Here is a 21,120-nt window from a genome sequence, read left to right as displayed (position 1 = left end):
AAGTGAACTAATACTATGGTTTCCATACTTTAATTATGCTGCAGCTGTGCTTAGTTGCCCCTGCTTTATATCTTAACGACTATCTTTTGTTCAATTTCTCGCTTTGCAACTATTAAGTGAGACTCTAAGAAGTTCTAACTCCTTTGATGTTATTCGGTTCCTTATTTTGTTATTTTATTTTTAAAAATTTGCTGGAGTCTAAAAATGGCATCAATTCATACCACGTGTTATTCCCTTATGTTTTGTGTTTTGAGAGAGCTATGTTTAAATTAATTTATGCACATATTAACTCGCTCTTTATGTTTTCCAACTGTATGAGAACATTTTTTGTTTCGGTTGCTTTAAATACTTTTTAGTTACGTCATTTTAATTTTAAAATTAGAGTTTATCAAAGTGTAGATTATGCTGTTGTTGTGGTTTGCGTCATGCTTGGTTAAGTAAAAAAAAAAAAATCGTTTTAAATTTTACTCTTTTTTCAGATAATCAGTAATCGTTTTTGCGTTAATTTGAATCAAATTTTGTTGCATTTTTATGGAAGTTTTGCTTTTAGTTTGCTTTTAGTTTATGTAATTTTGGACCTTTTATTAAAATTCCTATTTATTCACCTTTAAATCTTGGTACAGTATTTTTATAACATTTAAAGCATTCTACGAGGTTACACTTTCTATCTTTGTGTTTGAAGTTTGGTATATTTGAAAAATATATTTAGTGTGGGATTGTAACTGAACAACGTAATTGGAAAATATTCTGTTGTGTAACCTTGAAATCGCATACATCCTATCGTTTCTCTATTTATATCTTTGTGCAGAATTTATTAGCGAAAACTTTAAAAGAAAGCTTTACTTTTAAACGAACAAAAAAAAAATGTGATTGAGTGCAATTTTTACTTTTTAAATGAATCTCTATTTCTTCCTTTTCTATTTATTTAGTTATATTTCTTGGTGTATGAGTTTTTATAGCACTGCGGTTGTTTTTGTAAAAACTTTTAAGTCGGAAAGCTAATGTTTTTTTTTTTTCCTTTTTTTTCTACCTATTTTAAGTCTTATTTCAGTTTTAAAACTTGTTTTGATTACAGATTTTGTTTTTAAATAAAAGTATTGGAACTGGGTTAACATTTCGAGAGAACTAATTCAGCTTTAACTTACGTAAGAAATCCAAAACTATGAGAAAATTGAGTCCTCAAAATCAATAAATTTTTACAGAGGTAATTAACCTTTGATGAAACTGTTACATACGCACACACACATTCTCGTATTTTAAAGTCCATAACGCTACATAGCGATACATAGGCTATTTAAATTTTCAAGACATCTATTCTGTCATACTACATACATAAAGAATAATTGACCAAAAAACCAAAAATCTAACTAAGAGCTTATGCGCATATGTCGAGCATTGTCAATTTTTGCTTTTTCTCAAGCCTCATCTCTTGTCCCCTTTAAATCACAAGGAAATCCTGTATAGAACAAATTAAACTTTTCGCTTAATTTTACCCAATTTCTTTTTACAATACAAAAAAACAAATTTTTTTCTGTTAATTTTTAATTTAAGGTGTTAACAAATATTTATCAAAATTAAAGTTAGCTTATGTGATAAAAAAAAATTAAAAAAATAAAAATGGGTATTTAAAGATGAAAAAATAATGTTATGTTCGAATATTTCTTTTCTAGTGAGGATATTCTCGCTACCAAATTATTTATGGTTTTTTAGTGATGTAATGTCGCAGCAAGCTTTCAAAGTATTCCACATATTCTCCTTTGATAATGGATAACAATCGCGGGCCTTCCTTCTCTGCTGGTCCCATAGAAGTTCAATATACTAGGGCTTTGTGGAGGCCTAAATATGTTCTTCAAAACATTTTCACCAGCTTGTCGTTCGAAATAAATGAATTCTGCACTACTTTGAAATGTATTTTGTTTCAGAACTCTATTGTATTCTTTTTTCATTATACCATTAATTTAAACTAAATCCCCAAACCAAGACGGAGTCATTTACCATACTTCACTCAAGGCATTACGCACTCTGGTAACCTTTTCTCTTTATCGCTTCGACGAAAGTAAACTTCTTCTTTTTAAAACTTGACTCGTCACTCTAAAGTACTTTTTCAAAGTCTTCTATTGTCCAATCACGATGATCAAGGAACCAAACTGGTCTTTTTCTCTTATTTTGAGGCTGAAGCAATAGTTTTTAAACAGCAACTCAACCAAACAGATTTTCGTAGGCGTCTTTTAATTCTAGTAAAAAAATATTCAGTTAAGATGAACAGTTGTCTTAAAAATATGTATGAAAATCAAGGTGTTAATGTAACTCTTATCGTCAGTTATGGATTATCTGGCCGTATATGCATATAGTTTTTACACAAAAATAATTGAACAATTGTTGTTTGCATGAAATATATTTTCTTCTGGAAATAAAGCCTAAAATACTTTAATATTACAGCGTAAGTCCGAAAGAACTGTTCACAATTCTTTTGGAATAATATCACCATTTTCTATCCTTCCAATACCTTCTAAAATTTATCTATTAATATATTAACAAAAAGTGTCTTCAATTTTTGAATTTACAAAGTTCTTTTCGATTTCTTTTTACAAACTCTCCGTGTGAAAAAAAAAGGAAATATATATTATTCCAACGAAAAACCCAATAATCACTTTTTTAAAAACAGGTCAGTTTAGTATAAACAATTTCCTTGCTTCAAAGTTTCAAACTGCTAAAATTTCAAATAACGTCTCTGTAACAGCTTCATCCTTAATACATTTTTTTCAAACAGATTCAGACTAAGTTCTTGGTAAAATGCCAGTATCTGAACTTCCCTTATTAAAGGTCTAGCATTTGTTAATCTGACTTAGAGTAAGAAAATATATGTATATAAAAAAGATCAAATGTAAAAAAAGAAAAAAGATTTCTAATATTTTATGTATTGTATGTAATTTGTATCATTAGCTAAAAAAGTTGGAGAATTATACAAAAATTGAAGAAAACTTTGTGAAATTGAAATCAGGTGAAATCCTTTCAAACAAATTTTTGAACGGTCAACACAACTTGGTTCAGAAAATTTTATAGGTAGTAATACATTTTTTCCATAGAAAAAATTTAAAGGGAATTCTATCAAGTATTAATAAACTCGTTGTTTATGTTCATAAACTCAAAATATACGCAACGCAATTTAGTTTTTTTTAAAAAAAAAAAAAAGCTTAATTGCGTTTCGAAAACAAACTGCATAACTATGCAGTTCTTCCTTTTTAACTTTTGTTTAAATAAAGCCGTAAACAAAGGAAAACCATAATTATTCTAGAATTGTGCTTCAAAATTACGCTTTTCGTTTTAAGTAATTATTTTTGTATATTACAATCGTAGACTCTAAGCTTCAATTAATTAGCATGTTAGTTCCTACCTGCATATTATTAATCAATAAAGCGGAAACTTGGTTAAATATTGGTCCTTACCTCCCCAAACTGAGCTTTTCATATTAATCGTATTAATTGAGTTATGCATTACTGTTACATGTAATACTGTTTCCTTCAATGCATTTCAAATGCTAGAAAATATACATATATAATTGATAGTGTGTGTGTGTGTATTATATATATATATATATATATATATATATATATATATATATATATATATATATATATATATATATATATATATATATATATATATATATATATATATATATATATATATATATATATATTAAAAGTAAAAATATGTATAAAGCAGCTTATGCATTTGATGGAGGCCAAGATGAAGATGTTTTAAAATTCAGCAAAGGATGTTTGTTTAATCTTCTTGAAGAGGTTGATGAACATTGGTGGATGGTTGCAAATGAAGATGGTTGCTGTGGTCTTGTTCCAGCTTCTTATCTTGAAATTAATAAGGTATTGATTTGTCTATATTAAGAATTGTATTTGTTTAGTTATCTATTATATTTTTCTATGTATTTTTTCAGCTGTTTCAAATATTTTTATAATCTAACACTTGTGAGTTTTTTTACAAGGTTTTTTTTTAATGTTTTCACTAACAGTTTCAAAATTATTGTCATAGACAAATAGAGTAGAAAGATATAGAATAAAATAGAATAAAAACAATTATCAAGAGACAACCAAGTTAATATCTTAAGGAATGGATATGGCCCTTTCAAACTTAGGTTCCCTTTAATTCTTAGATTCCCTTTTTATCTTAGGTGTCTGAAAAAGTAGTTATTTCATCTATTGGTAAATCAATACAAGGTATTCATAAAATTGCACTCACCAAAACAAATGGTCTTGATGTTAGTGACCTGCGAAATTTACAGTTAGTGTTGTTCAAGTTAAATGTGTTAAGCTCATAATGACTTTTCATTACAACAACAGTCCAAAACATTGTATTTGATAAGTTAAAAATATGATATTTTTGTTTAAAATACTTATAATAAATCTTAAATTATGAAAAGTTAACTTACAAATTAAAAAAAAATAAGTTTGTGTTGCAAACATGTTTGTTTTAGAAAATTAGCCTACAACACAAAAATTATATCTCAAGGAAATTCACTTTGGAGCCAAGAATCTCAAACTAATGTTCAAGTACCTCAAAAAGTTAAATCAGACAGTGTTAGAAAAGGCAAGTCACCAAAGCGATACTCTGCACCAGCACCGCCTACTCAATCATGCTCTAGTTTGCAACCAATTATAGGAAATAAGCTGTCTGATAAAGAAACAAAGTATGTCACCCATTCTGAGAACAATTTGTCTAGTAATATTGTTAAATTTAATGATATCCAAGTCAGAAATAGTGTGTCATCCCAAAACATTGTTGATCCTTTTCCTAAAGTGCTTAGTTCACAGAATCCTTTAAATTTAAAAAGCTATGAAACAAAGGAGCTATCATCAACTTCAATGAGACAAGTAGATTCACAAAATGCAATTGAGAAAAGTTCTCAAAACTCTTGCAGTGAAAGTTTAGACTATTCTTTAAATGCGTTTAGTACAGCAAGTTTCTCTTCTCCACTCCACAATTCATCACTTGATACAACTTCAGTAATTGTTGTGCCAAATGATTTTGGAAAAAAGTTGGTTGATGATGTTCGAAGCAGGTACAAATGGTTTGTAAAATTATTTTACAGGTATCCTTTTTTTTTTTTTTTTTTACTTTTTTAAAAATAAATGTATCCATAATAAAAATATTCTTTGTACATTTTTTCTCTAGATGCAAAATTAGTTTTAACAAATCTTTAGTGGCTGTTCGTTATATACTTAACCAATTAGGAAATGATATACCTTCAATTGAAGCTCTTATGAAAAATGTTCAAATGCAATTACAAGATGATAAGCTGGCAAGTTTTTTTTTTAAAAAAGATTAAATATTTATTATTTGGTTTATTTTAACTTTTCTATTCAATAAATGCTTCTCTTAAAAAGATTCATGTTAAAAATTTATGTTAATTTATGTTAAAATTTAGAGTACAATTTTATTGATGAATCTGCAATGATGCTTGTTAAAATTACCATAGTTTTAATCTTTTAAATCTTTTTCTGCAGAGTGAGTATCGTGGGAGCTTAGTTACAGAAGATTTTAATCATTTAGTTGATATTCTTGATAAGTTAGTTAAACACAAAGAAGATTCCCAGCAACGAAATTGGAGAATTCGAGAGGACTTTACTGAGATTCAAGGGCTTTTATCACAGCTTGTACAAACCATGGTATTTTTTTAATTTTGCTCTTTTTGGATTATTTTAGTGTGTCTTTTTAGTTTAATTTTTTCCAATATTTTTAAAAAAAGGTTGCATTATCTTCATAAAATTACTTTTTGTGATAAACTTTAGGATGAAATAGACCCAAGCATTTGTCGTAAAGTTCTTCAAGATGATGAATATCGATACATTAGTCAACTTGTTGTTTATTACCAAATGGTAAGATTTTCTTTGGCTGTTTTTTTTTCTCTCTGAACAATGTTTTTTTTTTCTGTGTTCATTGTTTTCTCTAACTGTGGTATATTAATTTCATTTTCTTTCACTTTCTGTTTGTTTTTTTTTCTTATAATTTGATGTGATAGTAATTTATGGTTTGTTTAGGAATCTCGCTCATTGCTTCGAATCTCTCTTCTTCATATATTTTCTTATTTTTGTCAATTTGGTCCAGGTTTTATTTCCCAACTGTTATGCAGTGTTCTTCCAACAGAATTAGCTGCTTCCATGATGCAGGATCAGAAAGGTTTAAAAATGCATTTATATCTTTTTGATTTTTTCACTTATTTCTTTTAAAATTATTTATTTTATAATTATATTTTTATATTTAAACAATTTAGTTTATTACAATAATATGATTTTTGATTTTTAAACTTCTGTTTATATAGTTTTATATATTTACAAAGCATGTTTTATGTTGTTATATAAATTTAAAAACAGTAATTTTATCCTTATCTTAGATTTAACACTCTTTCTCAACTCATCTTTGGTTTTAACTATGATGTTGTCAACAGGTGAACCTGTTCCATACCATCATTATGGTTAGTGTCATTTGTTTTATGATCTGTTTTCTTGAAATTCAATTTGTTTGTAGCATTTTACCTCTTTTTGGTGTAACCTCTTTTTGGTGTTACCTCTTATCTTTCATAGCGCAGCTAAATGAAGCTTTTGTTAATTTTCTGTTGGGCATGATTGAGGATCCCCCTCAAAATGATACAGATGATCAGGTTTCTGACAGTCTGGTAGGCTTAATACTTGCATTCAACAAACATTTTAAAGGTAATTTGTTAATAAATGGGTAATAATTGTTATAAATAGTTGTTATTAAGTCATAGCTAATGATTTAATTTTTAATAAAAATTAGTAATATTAATTACTACATTAAATAAGGGTTTGTATAAAATTCATATCTTTATTTTTGTTTAACAGTCATTTTATACTTTTAGCAACAAAACACAACCCTATTATGCAAGTGTTGGGGAAAAGAACAGTCTTTCGAACACTCTCAGAAAAAATCATGCTCTTGTTTAACCGCGAAAGTAAACTGAAGTCATTATATTTAATTAAATTTTCGATTATATTATTATTATAAGCTTTTTCGTTATGATCCGGAAACTTGTGTTACACAGTTTTGCGCGGTATTTTTTTATAACAAAAGGAATTCTTTGATGAATTCAATACTGAATCTTTTCTTTTCTAACTATAGCCGATCCTGTTGCGCTGTTTCCGTTTTGCTCGAGCTGTCCTGATTCTGTACTGAAGTTTCTTATAGATATATTTTCTTCCAAAAGTACATCCAATATGTTTTATAGCACCGACATGTGTGTAATGATCGATATCATATTACGTCAACTGGTTAACAGACCCTCGAAAGATCCGGTATGATATGTTTGTTCGTTGAGATTAAGTGAAGAGGTTGCGAACTCCCGTTCAATAAACTTATTGCGGGAAATTTTCTAATTTTAGATTTAATTTTTCTCTAAACATCTCATAAAATCTGCGCATCAAATTTAATTTATTTTTAGCGTAATAACTTAGCTTTTTACTTGATGATATGAATCATCGGCTCTTTCTCAACGTAGTTGCCTCAATTTAAAACTGCGTTAACATTTTCGTGTACTTTTACCACCCGTCTACTTTGTTTCAGGTTCGTACGGAATATCTTTCCTTATTTCACGGTATTCTAACAGCCAGTGCATACACCGATCTAAAGAGACGTGCAAGCGAGTTTAAACGTCATTTCGATGCTATTTTAAATGATGCCACAAATGAAAGTGATGTGGATGTATATATCGTCCGTGAAGTAATGCATCGATTCCCGGATATGTTTTGTTGAAATTTAAGCCTCAAACAATAAGTTCATTGGTTGAAAGTTTTTTATTGAATTTTTTATTGTTTGAATGTTTCTAAAACAACCATTCCAAATGAAGTTCGTTATTTATAATATTTATTATACTTTTATTCCAATTGTAACTAGAGTTATTTGTAATTATATCTTTGTTCGTTGCTCCGTCAAATATTTAGGCTAAAAGTTATCGTTCCGAACATTTTTTCTATTTTATTTTATAGATACTCTTTTTAAAATTCTTATAATTATATTTTTGCTTAAAAACAAAAAAAATTTATGGGATAATTTGTAAAAATATTTTTATGCTGAGAGACAAAAAAATAAATAACTGCTTATGTATCTTTGTAAAACTTCTAGTTAAAATTTTTCACGAGCAGCTTAAAAACAAGTCTTTAAAAAAGTTACAAAAATGCACAATGCAACATTTTCTCGATGTCACGGTAAGTTTTTCCCAAAAAGTTTAAAAATTCCTTTCATGAGAAGAGATCTTGTATGTATGTAACATTTTTCCAAATGCTCAAATCGCTTTAAAAGAACTCGATTACTCATCCCTTAAATACCTAAATTTAGATCCCAAAACCACTAAAATCGAAAGTGTGCTTTTCTATATAAAAAAAAACTCGATCACCCATCCCTTAAATACCTAAAATTAAACCCCAAAATCACTAAAATCGAAAGTGTGCTTTTCTGTATAAAAAAAATCGTTGAACTTTGACAGAGCTTAGTGGAATTAAAATAATTTGTGTTCAACTGTAACAGGAATGACAAAAATTTCCGGCAGGAATTTGTGGTGGATGCAACTAGCTCCTATCTTTGGTCAGTAATTTATTATTTAAGACACGTGACTAATCATTATTATTGTGCTGGTTTTTAGATATTTTAATAAAAACAATGAGGTTGATATACTCCCAATGACAGCAAGGGAGAGATGAAGGAACACTCCTGACCAGAACCTTTTGATTTCCAGGGCAAATTCTATTTTCAAAGGTTTTATTTGTGAATTATTTGACAAATAATTTTTTCAAATACAAAACGTCCGAAAAAAAAAAGATTTTTTTCTTATAGCATTTTTTATATTGGAGTTATCTAATACTAAATTAAAATCTCAGCAACTTAGAAACCCAGAAAGCTGCTGCTTTTATTAGGTCTTTAAAGTAAAATGTTGCTGAAGAAATTTTTGCAAGAAATGCAACAAATTATTATAAATAACAGGAGGAGGAGCTTTGCTGTGTGTATATAACTTTAAAGAATAGAAAAAGGTTTTTGAAACAAGATACAACTTAGAGTCATCGAGTTGAACAAAAAAGACACTAAGAAATAATAAAAAAAAAATTAATAACAAAACTTTCTGCTGCTTCAATTTTCATTACTACCATTATTGGCCTCTATGTGATGATACAATACTGATAATTGACATTTTTTCACCAATGAAACAGCATCTGATGCTTGGTGTAGTCAACAGATTGTTTGAAGTTTGGGTTTGTTGTAGTAAGCATTTCAGACTGTTCATGTTCACACTGTCGATAGAGAATTACATAATAAAATATTAGTGCTTTTATTTCGCGTTTTTAAAAGAAAATTTTCGCAAAACAAAAAAATTCTCGTCAATTTTTCATCTTTCTGATAACTGCGCTACTATCCAACTATAAACTGCTATAATTAGACAAAATTAAAAATACCCCTATTGTTGCTTTGGCTGTAAAAAAAAATATTTGCCCCATACTGTATTTTAAATTTACGGTATAGCTTGTAATTTAAAAAATTTGTTTTGTAATCCGGTGGAAGCCACTTGACCCTATACTAATCCTTTCTATTCGTAAGCTATTGCTACAAATTTAAGCTCTAAATCAAAGTCAAAATAATACGAGGAAGGAAAACGTGACTAATAAAAAGCGCAAGTTTACAATTTTTCAATAGAACAACATATTACTTATCGAATATAAAGTGTGAGAAAGCGGACGCATCTGTACAACTACACGAAAAATAAACCAGTCACACAATTGAACTGTTGAGTAGAAATAGGATTATATTCCAAAAAGTACGAAATTGGATTATTCTTTTCCACTCAGCCGTTCAATTGATGCTTAAATTTGGCTTCACGATACTTAAAATCCCTGAAAAAATTTTATTTTCCTTTTTTTAAGAGAATAAGTTTTTTTGTTACAAAAAGAAAATTTAAGGAAAAAAGAAGAAATGCTCTTTTTTGAACTTTGTTTTTTAAATTAGAGTTATGATAAAAATGAAGTTTTACTAAGCCAAATTGACTAAAGAGTTGATAATTCAATTTTCCGTAACTTAGAAATGAGGTTGGGTCATCAAATTTGTACTGAAATTGATAAACCGACAAATCTTCTTCCCATTACATTACATATTTATATATTTTTATACCGTTATCTTAATAATATTTTTAAGGATTACATCATGACTAAATCATATCTACTTTGGAATTCCGTTTAATTTTTGAGTCCAAACTTATTTTAATTTAGTGCCGTCATCTTCTTTTCAAATGGTATTTTAAAATATGTCAAGCTTCTAAAAATTACGAAAAACTTTCCAAGTTCAATAAAATATGAAAAATTGGAAGAAGTTCAGTTCATTTTTAATTTTTGGTCGCTTTTTTAAATTTCATAATTTCATAGATAAACATTTTCTAAAGAAGAACAGGCTGAGAGCAATTAAAGTTTGGTAAAAATTTTAAAAATTATTTTTTAATAAGAAAATTGCACCAAGTCTCATGACTTCCTATTGAAGAGTCACATGGTTATCTCTGCCCAAAAAAAATTGTCGTAAAATATCTTATCATTCTTCCTCTTAAGCCTACTTTTGAAAAATGAAGAACATTCTCTACATCTATGATAGTATTACAAGACCAGAAATGTTAGCTTTTCGTAATATTATGTTAAGTTTCTCCATTTTCTAGTATTATATTTTACGAGATGAGAAAAAGGTAAGTTGAAAATACTCTTTGATACATAACATCCTTCTATGACGTAATAAATCTGAGGTCATATCGAACCAAATAATTATGCGAACTTGCTATCAATATTTCGTTTAAAACGCTTAAAAAAAAAAAAAATATCTAAAAAAAAAGAAAAATTTACTCAAGGAGCAGGGCGTGGATATCACAGGTTAAATAAGAATGGTTTTGTGAACGAAACAGAAAAAAAAAATGACGTTTTTAGACATAATATTCTAATACTCAGAAATACAACATTAGTTATTACCAATAAAATGTTTGCTTTAACACTCAATAAAGTTGATGTTAGCTTTAGGAATATTAACTTGTACCAATATTGCGGTTCATTTAAAAAAAGGTTTGTGACAACTTCTCACGTAGTGACAGTTTATGATAAAAGATTTTGTCTACAAAAACTGTTTCTATTTGTCATAAAATATTGTACGCGTGATTAAAATTCGAAAATTAATTTTTTCTACTCGCTTTTACTAGAACTAATTGTCACATTCCATAGAAGAATGAATCTCGCCTACATTAATCTAAGCTTGCTGCAAGGCAAGTAATTAAATTGCAGAAACTCATAACCTTTCTGAGTGACTTATAAATGCAGTGACTTATAAATACAGTGTTTAATCTGTTACAGATAACTTATACAGGATTTTTTCAGTTAACTTTAGTGAGGGTTTGCGTCTTGAGATAAATCAATTTCAATACCAACACCATGACAAGTTTGATTTGGTCTTAAAGCCTTTCAAGACGTGTTCAAGGACATTTCTTAGTGGTCATGTAATGTGTTAATAACTTCAAGATAAACAAAACTTTACAGGACTTTTCAAGACTACAGATGTATGCCTTGTAATACTCAATAAATTTGTCATAACAAGATTTTAACAATTATATTTACACTGTTGATTGATTCCTTGTTTTTTATTTACAAGTCAATCTATTTATACTAAAATGGAAAAAGACAAAGATTATATTGAGATTTCTTGTGGTGTGTGTAAGCTATCATTTAAAAGCTGTTCCTGTGGTTACTTTTGTACTTACAATACTAGTTAAAAATCAAAACCAAAAACAAGAAGGGTCTTATTATTTCTTAGTTAATTTATGATCTTACAAAGTGGTATTGATTGATTCAAGCCTCTGCAAGACAAAACTAAAATGGTCTTATGTTACTCAGCCTTGTAATGTCTTGCTGAAAAATGCTTTAACAATACTTTTTGATTCAAGACCCAGACCCTTATTAATTAGTAAAACACCTTAAAAAAACTGCATAAAAACTGTTTTATTGTGCTTTAATATTTTCTCAAACATCTTTTACTAAAAAAAACCCTTTAAAAATAAAGTGAAACAACAAATACTTTTGGAGCAAAAATAAGGAACTGTTACAAAATCTTAGTTCTGTCTTTAATCTTTAATCCTCGTTGTCATTAATAAGTACTTTGTTGAGGCCCTTAAGGCGTTCTTTCAACATTCTCTTTTGTTCAGTCAATGCTTGTTCAAGCAGATTTGCTGCTTTTATGAGATCATCAACACGTGTTTCATAGTAGTTATCAAAGCTTTCACTGTCACTAGAAATTAAGAATAATCAGAGTAATTTAAACTTAAAAACAGAAAGTAAAAAATGAACAAAAAATATTGATAAACTTAGAAAATTGCAACCATTAAAATCTATAAAAAATTTATTTATAAAAAGTCTATTTGTAAAAAAAACAACTTTGATAAACTGTCAACCAAGAAACATTTTCAAAACTAACATTACCTAAATGTTTGAACCCACTTCATTAATGTGTTTAAAGACTGCTGTCTAATTACTAAAGAAATTGACTCCCTATATTATACTTCATAATTCCTGTATTTCTAAAAATAACTTAATAAAAGCTTTAAAATAAAAATTTATGGTAAAAATCACAAACTAGAAGAATACAACTTTTAAAATAACTTTTAACATACTCTTATAACAATAAAAATATAAGATTGCAAAAAGTGCAACTGTAAAAATGTTACATAATTGCACACACATGTACATATATCTAAAAAAGTAACAACCTTTGCAAGCCTCTGTGATACTCTCTTCAACTAGTTCCTCACTTTCTTCTTCTGCTTCTTCTCTTATCACTTCTTTAGCAGATGCTTTAAAGGTTAAATATGCAAAGTTAACAGCACAACTTGAGGCTTAATATTTTTGTAATTATTCTTTTTAAAATGTTTTCTAAAATGCTTTTATTATAGGGATCAATCTTAACTTATGATTATGATAGCAAATATATTATCAGTCTTAACTTATGATCAGGGAGATATTATCTTAAAATGGTACAGTTAGTCTAATATAGTAATTAAATGCAAAGATATCAAACACAATTATTGCAAAATTTCACTTTAAAAAAAAACCTACCTTCAGGAACTTGACAAGGAGTGAGGAATACACCTTTCTAAATTGTAAAAAAAACATGCATTTGTACAATTCACATTAGTTATTTCAAATTTACCTGGAAGTTGCTTAATTATTTTGCTTAGGGAAAGTATTTTCTTATAAAAAGTTCTTTTCAAATGTTAACTTATGAATATGTTAACATATTTAGTATCAATCATAATCATCAAAATTTATTAAAAGGCATTAAGACTGTTTACATTAAGGAAGTTCCCGGTTAATTGTGTTAGTGTATTTTATCATTTATCAAAATGCCACTTACATCAGTGATATTGCTCATTTTTTCGAGAAGAACCTTTTAAGTGCTCTTAAATGACTGAGAAGTTGTTTATATTTTTTTTATTGGTTTGACTGAAATTACTTTGAGTGGATTAAAAAAGTCAAATACCAGTATGTTAAATAACAGCAGTACTTTAAGAATATATATATATATATATATATATATATATATATATATATATATATATATATATATATATATATATATATATATATATATATAGTCAAAACAAACTTCCTGGTGGAGCGTAGAGGAGGAGGAAATCTGTTAAAAGCCCAAAAAGTGCGTAAACTAAATAAAATTTATGCTGTAATGCGCTATTTTTAATATAGAGAAATGAGTTTAGGAGCGGGTGACAATATTCAGATGATATTCTAATGATATTTTACAAAATCTGAATGATATTCACCAATGTTAACTTGATCTTTTTCATTTTTTTACCTAGCTATTTATTTTTTCGTAAAATACTAAAATTTCAAAAAATACGAAAGCTATTGTATATTTGATGAATTTGAATTTGAAATCATTTCTACTAGAATATTCTATATTTTACTATATTTGATACTTAGATAAAAAAAAAAAAAAATTCGACCGTATTTTTGGTCATTAACGGCCCTGCAATTAAATCATAAAATTGATTTTTGGAAAAAAATTTTGCTTGGTAATATTGTTAGTCAGAATAATTGAATGCAACTCTCGTAAAAAAAGAGAAAAACATGATAGGTATCATTTAAGTTTTTAAACTACCTGGTCATACGTAAAACTCACTAAAAATTATACGGACCAATTTTAAAAAATTACCAAAATCTATCAGATCGAAATAGATTATATGCGTGCACAAATCCAATGGAAAAGAACGTTTTGAATTCAAGCACGTGGGTGGAAGGTTTGAGCTAACAAAAAGACTCAATCACGGCATAAGCCAATATAAATAAAGTTTAAATTAAAGAGCTATAATTATGATATAAATTACTTATAAATTTACTCAGCTAGAAATTTGTCGTTTTTTTTTTTGTTTTTTCTAAGAGATTTTCTGTGTTTAAACTTCCCCAATTTCAGCTTGTTGATGAATTGGATTATAGAACATTTGACGCGATTTTTTCCTATCTAAGATGCTATTGTATATTTTGCCACGAGAGTTAAAAGAGTTTTCTAAAGTTAAATTATTCGGGGTTAACATAGGAGCCACGTTAAACTTTGAATCGTTTATACTTTGATAGTTCGGCTCACTATCATTCCCGGTTAAATTTATCCTAGTTGATGATTGCGACATATTGCGTATGTTTTTAAAAGATTCGATTTCAAAAATCGACGGTCTAGTGTGAGAACTGCTACTTCTTCCACTCCTTTTGTTTGGCTGATTAGCTATTTCTTTGTCGGATGGATTGTTAACAGCCTGTTCTGAGGGTTCTTGTATTTCTCTATTACTTGACTTATTTTCCTTTCCTTCGCCAGTAAAAAAGTTTGCAGATTTTTTTAAAAAGAAAAACCTGGAGTTTTTTGTTTTATGAGTGACAAAGACTGTAGATGAGCTCTCCGTCAGTGACGATTTATTTTGGAGAACATTATTAGTACTAAATGCAGACGATTCTGCACTTGGTTCGATCAGCTTTTCTTCCTTTTTCGTGCTTTCGTGCCAACTTTCGAAAGATTTTGTTATAACTCCAGCAAAAGTGTGAAATTTACGGAATCTTTTGAAACGTTTTTCAGTGCTTGTTTTTCCATCAGTTACTAAAATTTCATTCTTTGTTTCCACTCGACTAATGTTTATCCAATAATCAACTCTAGAAATAAGTCTGTCCTCTACGTTTTTATGTTTCTGGTGCATTTCGTTATCGTATACTAAATCGACTATATTATTTGGGTTCCATTCACTTATTTTCAGTGCTGAAGAGTATTTTACATTTGCTAAACGGCGATCAAGCTCCGTCGCTAAATCTCTAACCATTTCTCTTAAAATTTAGTGATAAAAACTAATAATATCGCGGTAAAAGTTTCATTCCGTTGAAGTATTCACCAAATTATACCGATTTATACATAATTGCAAACCCTTGTCGTCAAAACATTGTTTAAAAAAAAGAAGATAAATACTGGCAATATCCGATAATTTTAATATTAACAATAGCACTTAGGTTCTAATGCATGATAAAATTCCAAATCGAAAAAAAGAATTTTAATGCTCATCGCTGATCTCTATTTATATTAGAAAAACGCATCAAAAGAAACTTTACAATCGGTTGGAAAAAAAATAAAGAGGATTAATCTTGATTAAATTTGACATCAACAAAATAAAATTAAAGACGTTTCTTCCATTACGGTCCGCATATTTAAAATGCTAAAACAAAGTTGTTTAAAATTTAATTCACGATAACAAACTTGGTTAATTGTTACTTGCCAAGAAATATTTTGAAGTTGCTCAAGACAATAATTCTTCTGTTTTTTTATTTGCGTTGTTTCGTTAATTGAATGTTTATGTTAAACAAAAGTAGGAAAATATTGAACCTTTTTTTTTCATTTTCTGACGTCACGAAATTCATTTCATATCATCAAGTATTATTAGAAGTTCATATTCAATAAAACTTAGGCTCTATCAGCTACCAGTTTGGACTAATCCAGCAAAAAAAATGAAACGCTTGTGAAAAAAAAAAATGTTGGTTTTATTTCAGGGTTGTCAGCTTATGGTGCTTTCTGTTGATTAAAAAAAAAAAAAAAAAAAAATAGAATCGTAATTTTGTTGCATAAATTAGCATAATTGAAATTAGCATAATTGGCAGTAGAACTTCATTACTGTATGCATAACTAAAGCTTTAGAAAATTTAGTTTTTAGGTATAAATAAATATGTTTCAACGCACATGAAGTAAAAGACTTTTTGGCTTTTGCATTTTAACTTTGTAAACAAAACAAAACAAAAAAAATAGAAAAATGACCTAAAAGAAAGCAACTAAAAGTTTATTGATTACGATTGATTATTTTAAACCTCTTCGCCCCTCGTACTTTTGCACTGTTCATAATAAGTTTTTGATAACATTTCTTTGTTTACAGTAAAAAAAAAAAAATTACATTTCGAAACTATTTGATAACATGGATTTATTGACGAGCAAAACAAAATGACGTCACAGTTTCGGCGGAAGAGTTCTGTCAACTCGTTGGGCGTTTTTCAATAGACAAGCGTCAATAGGTGATACTAGCTGCAAACACAGAGTGGAAGATAAAACGATTAGCAGTAAAAAAAGAAAGGAGTTATAGTAAAAAAAAACAAAAAACTCAAAATCTATTAGGTTATTTTTTAAATCAAAAAAAGTTTAAAAAATCTCAGCTCCCAATTTTTAGGTCCTGTTGTAACAGTTCTTGATTATGAATGTATGGCGATTAAATTCTGACTACTTGTTCATGTCAGTTCGCGAGGTTAGAATTACTTTGTTCTCCAAGTTTAAACGTTGGGAGAAAGTTTTTGATTTTTTTCTTAAAGTAAAAATTATTTAAAATTTTAGCTTTAATTTTTAAAGAAATAATAACTTATGCTTTAAATAATTTATGTTTAAACAAACTATTTAGAAAAAAAATTGTAAAATATAGCATATTTTAAAATTAATCATTACTTACTAAAATTAATAACTCATTTTCTCCCAACTTTTAAAATGGGAGATAGAACAAAATAATTCTAACCTCGCGTTATATTACGATGGAATTATCAGTTTTATTTCTTGACAAGAAACCTATAAAAAGGCTCATTATCCTTGAATAGCGAAGCTGATCTCTAAAAATCTTTTTGAGGTTATTTAGCTGTAAAAATGTTAAAAGAATTTGATTATAAAAAAAGGAAATGGGTTTGAAAAAAATCTGCATTTTTATTAAGATGTTTAATGCACCTCTAACTATGTTTTTCTCTAAACAAATACTTTCAGCTGATAAATTTAAGGTGGTTCCTACGTAATCAAAAAAAGTTACTTTTTATTCATTAAGCATTAACTTTCTCAAAAGTAGGTACAGAATGTGTAAAAAAAAAAATTTTTCGAACATCAATAATTTATTGATGATCACATAGAGGCCTATAATAGTCAAAATAACCCCTAAAAATTGAGTTTACTAGAAACACAATTACTCATGAGTAAAAGCTCATTTTGCTTTCAAACTTGGTATACTTGTTCGTGCTACCTATATCTAGTGCGTGAGTTTTTTTTTATTAAAAGATCATGTTTCTACTAAAAGTTATGCTTCAAAACAACTGTATTTTCGAAAAATGTGCTACTAGGCCTCTGATCATAGTTCCCTAACCACAACTTACAAGTAATAAACTTATTTGAAAAACACTCAGGCACTAGCAGTACACTGGATGAATAAGTCCTGAAAAGTTCAAGTAGCTATCACTATTAATTCAAAAGTTATGATGTTTTTTGTGAGACAATTTTCTTGAAAAACGATACGGTAGAAAATCAAAAAACAAGAAAAAAATTTGTTTTTAAAACTAAAATCCTCCTTTTAAATAAGTTTCTCCTCCCTCTTTATGTAAGTCTATATCCAATAAACCCTTCTTGATGGCTTTTAGTTTTTTTCTTTTTGATTTTGTCTTCTCTGATGTTTTAATAAGTAAATTTTGGATGCTGCGTCGGTTCATTTTTTCAGATATAATATTAAAACAGACACTGGTCTGTATTCGAAGTTTTTCATACACTTTAACAAGTCCAAATTGACCTTCGTTGAATTGAAGAATAGCACTATATACACCTAACTGTAGAATTGACCTTTCTACAAAGACTTGCTTAGAACATTTCATCCAGATAATATTATTCAGGGACTCGTTAGCATTTTGAGTTTCCCCGTGGATGCACTTGCGAAGAAGATCATCATTTGAAAGATCTTGGAAAATCTTTGACAAGATAGGAAACATCCATTCTGGTAAATTAATCTTCTCTTTGTGTTTTTTAAGTTTATTTTTCTTATAAGTACACCACGATTCTTCTCCTGGTGGACAAAACATGTGGCGCTTATCTAAGTTAGAAAAGTTGGTACAATGATGAAGGATAGCACCTATCCACTTTTTCATTGAGTAAATTTTTTCATCGTTAGTGCAATTTAATTTTAGACTTCTTCGAATAGCAATACCATAATAATTTGTTATTGAATTGATGGAGTTGTTTGTCAATTTTACTTTTCCACCAAATGGTGTAGAGGTAGTTTTACATTCTTGTACTAGTGCCCTTAGTCGAAAACCTATTCGTTTATTTACATGTCCAACTTTGACGTATAAGGCAACATTAGAATAGCAAAAGAGATGTACTATTTAAAGTTTTAAAGTACATTTAAGATATTAACTTAAAAAATAAAACGGTTGCTATGGCCGTTGCTAGGCACTAAAACTATACCTACCTGTATAAAATTAAAAATATTGTAAAAAGCATAAACAAACTTAAAAAAAAAAGTATATACCACGAGAAAGAGCAATAAATTTTACATTAGAATATCTAATTTGCCAAAAAATCAATTTTTGAAAAAATTTCGACTTTTGATTATGTAGGAACCACCTTAAAGGATGAAGTGCAAATTACATCTCAGAACCCTAATAACAGTTAGTTAATCTATTTGCATCAATTAAAACCCAATCAAGTTGAATAAAACAAAAATTATTCTGATAAAAAAAATTCGCCTGATAATATTGGCCCCAGCTACTCTGTTAACTGATAATGTCGGAAGAGAAGCATTTACTTTTCATATGATTATTTGATACTATAATTCACAGCATTTCCTTGAAAAACTTTCTTGTCTATCGAATTCTTAACAACTACGATAGGAAGTCTTTAAGCCACTTAAATTTAATCAGGTCTAACTCCTGAGATATAATGCACTTGTGCCGCTTCCCCCCCCCCCCCCCCTTTTTTTTTTTTTTTTTTTCCAATCCTTAAACACATTTGATGTGGGTTTTTGTAGGTCTTCAACTCTTCAAACGATGGGGTCTAAATCTGTCCAACCGGAAAAAAACACCATCCGTTCACGGATTTTTTCAATTATAGGAATAGAAAAACGTTACAGGGGGCCAAGTCCAATCAATATGGTGGGATGATTACGGTGGGATGACTACAGTGGGATGATTACGGTGTTGTTTTTTGCTAGAAAATCACGAATAAACACTATGTTGTGTGAGCAAGTGAATTTTCGTTATGCAAAAGCATGTAAACTGCCAAAAATCTGGGTGTTTTCTTTGTATTGTTTCTCGCAAACGGCTCATAGTTTGAAGGTAATATTCCTTATTGATTGTACAATCTTCTGGTAAAAATTCATGACGCACCATTCCATTGTAATTGAAGAAAACAATTAGCAAAACTTTCACATTCGACCGAACTCGGTATGCTTTTTTCGGTCTCGGCATTCTAGCCGCTTCCATTGAGATAATTGAGCTTTGATTGGACGTTACACCCATATAACTATGTTTTTTTATAAGTTACCAGACTCTTTTTTAGCAAATCTGGACTGTCATTGATGCTATACAACTGTTCCTGAGCAAAGCTCATTTGGCGGTTCTTTTGGTCAAAGTTAAGCGATTTCGGAACATACTGGCTGGTACACACTTCATGCTCAAAGCATGCAAAAAACTTGCATGGTATAAGCCAAAAAATATGTGAACATCCTCAGCAACTTCTCTAATAGTGATTCAACAAATATCTATAACCATTTTATTTACTGCTTCAATTTTTTCATGAGTTGTTGATATGCTAGGGTGTCCTGGGTTTACTTCGTCATTATCATCCTCTTAACCTTCAGTGAAGACTTTGTTTTTTGCTCAAAGTAGACTCACCAAATGTCACAGTCAGTAAAACGTCAGTGATTCAGAATATTTAATTTTATTTTTCGATAGCCAAGCACACCAAAACACATCTAACCTTTATATCTGTCAAAAACAAACTAAAAAAGTAAAATGGCTGAGTATGTCGACATAATCATACGTGTACCAACATAACAAAAAACAAATAAAAAACAAAACAAAAACAAAAAATTTGAGAATCGAATGTACTTAGCCCGCGAAATATGAAAAGTGACTTTTTTTCTGAAAAATGCCTTGCAAAAAAATTAAATTACATGATGAATTTCAAAGAAATTACAGCTAAAATCGCACTAAGGGTAGGTCTTAAAAATCACGTTTATCTCCTCAATGATAATAAAAAATGGTTAACCTCGGAAAAGACAGGACCTAGTTAATTTTATTTGGAACTCCAAAACGAGTATGCAACAAAAGGCTCACCGTTGTTTTACGTAGCACCGTTGTTACAAATGTCCTGATAACGTACTTGATACCAGGTTGATCTTTCAGAAAAAGTTATTTTTTTGGATTGTAAGTCTACATAAGGTAGACTTAAACTTTTAAGTAAAATGCAATCAATTCAAATCGCAAATTTTGAGTATAATGAAAAAAATTATTTGTGGTTTGAATTGATCTCAAATAAAAAAGCGTTTGTACAAAATTATAAGCAAGCCTACTTTTATAAAAGTTTATTGTAGCAGATGTTTGTAACAATTTTGTAAGTTACTTTGACATAAAACATTTTTTTTTGTTCAATAAAACGTTTCTAAGTGAACGTTACGCAAAGAAATCTTTTTATTATTCAGGTCGAGATTATATGAGATCCTGTTGTATATTAAGCAAGCGGAGAGGAATATAGCGT

General features: G+C 28.7%; 3 protein-coding genes and 1 long non-coding RNA gene across 10 annotated transcripts; 1 reads left to right on the top strand and 3 right to left on the bottom strand.

The window, feature by feature from the left end:
• Positions 1-2,123: 2,123 nt before the first annotated feature.
• On the bottom strand, positions 2,124-9,298 carry LOC149892860 (uncharacterized). The gene is made up of 3 exons (XR_016451805.1): positions 9,171-9,298; positions 3,447-3,538; positions 2,124-2,234 (listed from the first exon to the last, which is right to left on the bottom strand). It is a non-coding gene; the product is annotated as an uncharacterized LOC149892860 (long non-coding RNA).
• LOC149892861 (NCK-interacting protein with SH3 domain-like) lies at positions 3,691-8,147 on the top strand. 2 transcript variants are annotated; one of them, XR_016451803.1, is made up of 12 exons: positions 3,691-3,884; positions 4,190-4,299; positions 4,493-5,077; positions 5,191-5,317; positions 5,523-5,684; positions 5,808-5,894; positions 6,124-6,195; positions 6,410-6,490; positions 6,600-6,728; positions 6,896-6,988; positions 7,156-7,328; positions 7,597-8,147. XR_016451803.1 is itself a non-coding variant. In XM_090085165.1 (12 exons), the coding sequence occupies exons 1-12, from the start codon at positions 3,714-3,716 to the stop codon at positions 7,783-7,785; spliced, it is 2,046 nt and encodes a 681-aa protein (XP_089941291.1). In that variant the 5' UTR covers positions 3,691-3,713; the 3' UTR covers positions 7,786-8,147. The 2 variants fall into 2 exon arrangements, 1 of the variants encoding a protein (XP_089941291.1); XM_090085165.1 differs by having other exon boundaries at positions 6,057-6,195.
• Positions 9,299-12,036: 2,738 nt separating the features above from the next.
• On the bottom strand, positions 12,037-14,248 carry LOC149892859 (uncharacterized). 6 transcript variants are annotated; one of them, XM_090073029.1, is made up of 5 exons: positions 13,874-14,248; positions 13,149-13,185; positions 12,803-12,886; positions 12,516-12,567; positions 12,037-12,324 (listed from the first exon to the last, which is right to left on the bottom strand). In XM_090073029.1, exons 1-5 carry the CDS (start codon positions 13,895-13,897, stop codon positions 12,168-12,170), a joined length of 354 nt encoding a protein of 117 aa, XP_089929155.1. In that variant the 5' UTR covers positions 13,898-14,248; the 3' UTR covers positions 12,037-12,167. The 6 variants fall into 6 exon arrangements, with proteins under 6 accessions (XP_089929155.1, XP_089929163.1, XP_089929182.1 ...); XM_090073037.1 differs by lacking the exon at positions 13,874-14,248 and adding an exon at positions 13,447-13,613; XM_090073056.1 differs by lacking the exon at positions 13,874-14,248 and adding an exon at positions 13,385-13,440.
• A 153-nt stretch (positions 14,249-14,401) lies between these two features.
• LOC145187748 (uncharacterized) lies at positions 14,402-15,994 on the bottom strand. Its single transcript, XM_090073020.1, has one exon. The coding sequence runs from the start codon at positions 15,410-15,412 to the stop codon at positions 14,504-14,506; it is 909 nt and encodes a 302-aa protein (XP_089929146.1). The 5' UTR covers positions 15,413-15,994; the 3' UTR covers positions 14,402-14,503.
• Positions 15,995-21,120: the final 5,126 nt, after the last annotated feature.

The sequence above is a fragment of the Hydra viridissima genome, unplaced genomic scaffold (genome assembly GCF_058129835.1).
Source record: "Hydra viridissima isolate aposymbiotic clone 2 unplaced genomic scaffold, HvirCarnegie_v1 scaffold_1, whole genome shotgun sequence".
Taxonomy (NCBI): domain Eukaryota; kingdom Metazoa; phylum Cnidaria; class Hydrozoa; order Anthoathecata; family Hydridae; genus Hydra; species Hydra viridissima.
The sequence above is the reverse complement of the archived record's forward strand: the minus strand, read 5'-3'. Positions and strand labels throughout refer to the sequence as shown.

What these genes read in the sequence shown, in the direction of transcription:
- LOC149892861 (XM_090085165.1), top strand. Translation starts at nt 3,714, where the DNA reads ATGTATAAAGCAGCTTATGCATTTGATGGAGGCCAAGATGAAGATGTT. An exon ending in CTTATCTTGAAATTAATAAG is followed by an intron (nt 3,885 to 4,189) that starts GTATTGATTTGT and finishes TTTTTATCTTAG; the next exon opens with GTGTCTGAAAAAGTAGTTAT. An exon ending in AATTACAAGATGATAAGCTG is followed by an intron (nt 5,318 to 5,522) that starts GCAAGTTTTTTT and finishes CTTTTTCTGCAG; the next exon opens with AGTGAGTATCGTGGGAGCTT.
- LOC149892859 (XM_090073029.1), bottom strand. Translation starts at nt 13,897, where the DNA reads ATGAAAAAGATCAAGTTAACATTG. An exon ending in AAAAGATCAAGTTAACATTG is followed by an intron (nt 13,186 to 13,873) that starts GTGAATATCATT and finishes TTTACAATTTAG; the next exon opens with AAAGGTGTATTCCTCACTCC. An exon ending in AAGTGGGTTCAAACATTTAG is followed by an intron (nt 12,325 to 12,515) that starts GTAATGTTAGTT and finishes CTTAATTTCTAG; the next exon opens with TGACAGTGAAAGCTTTGATA.
- LOC145187748 (XM_090073020.1), bottom strand. Translation starts at nt 15,412, where the DNA reads ATGGTTAGAGATTTAGCGACGGAGCTTGATCGCCGTTTAGCAAATGTA.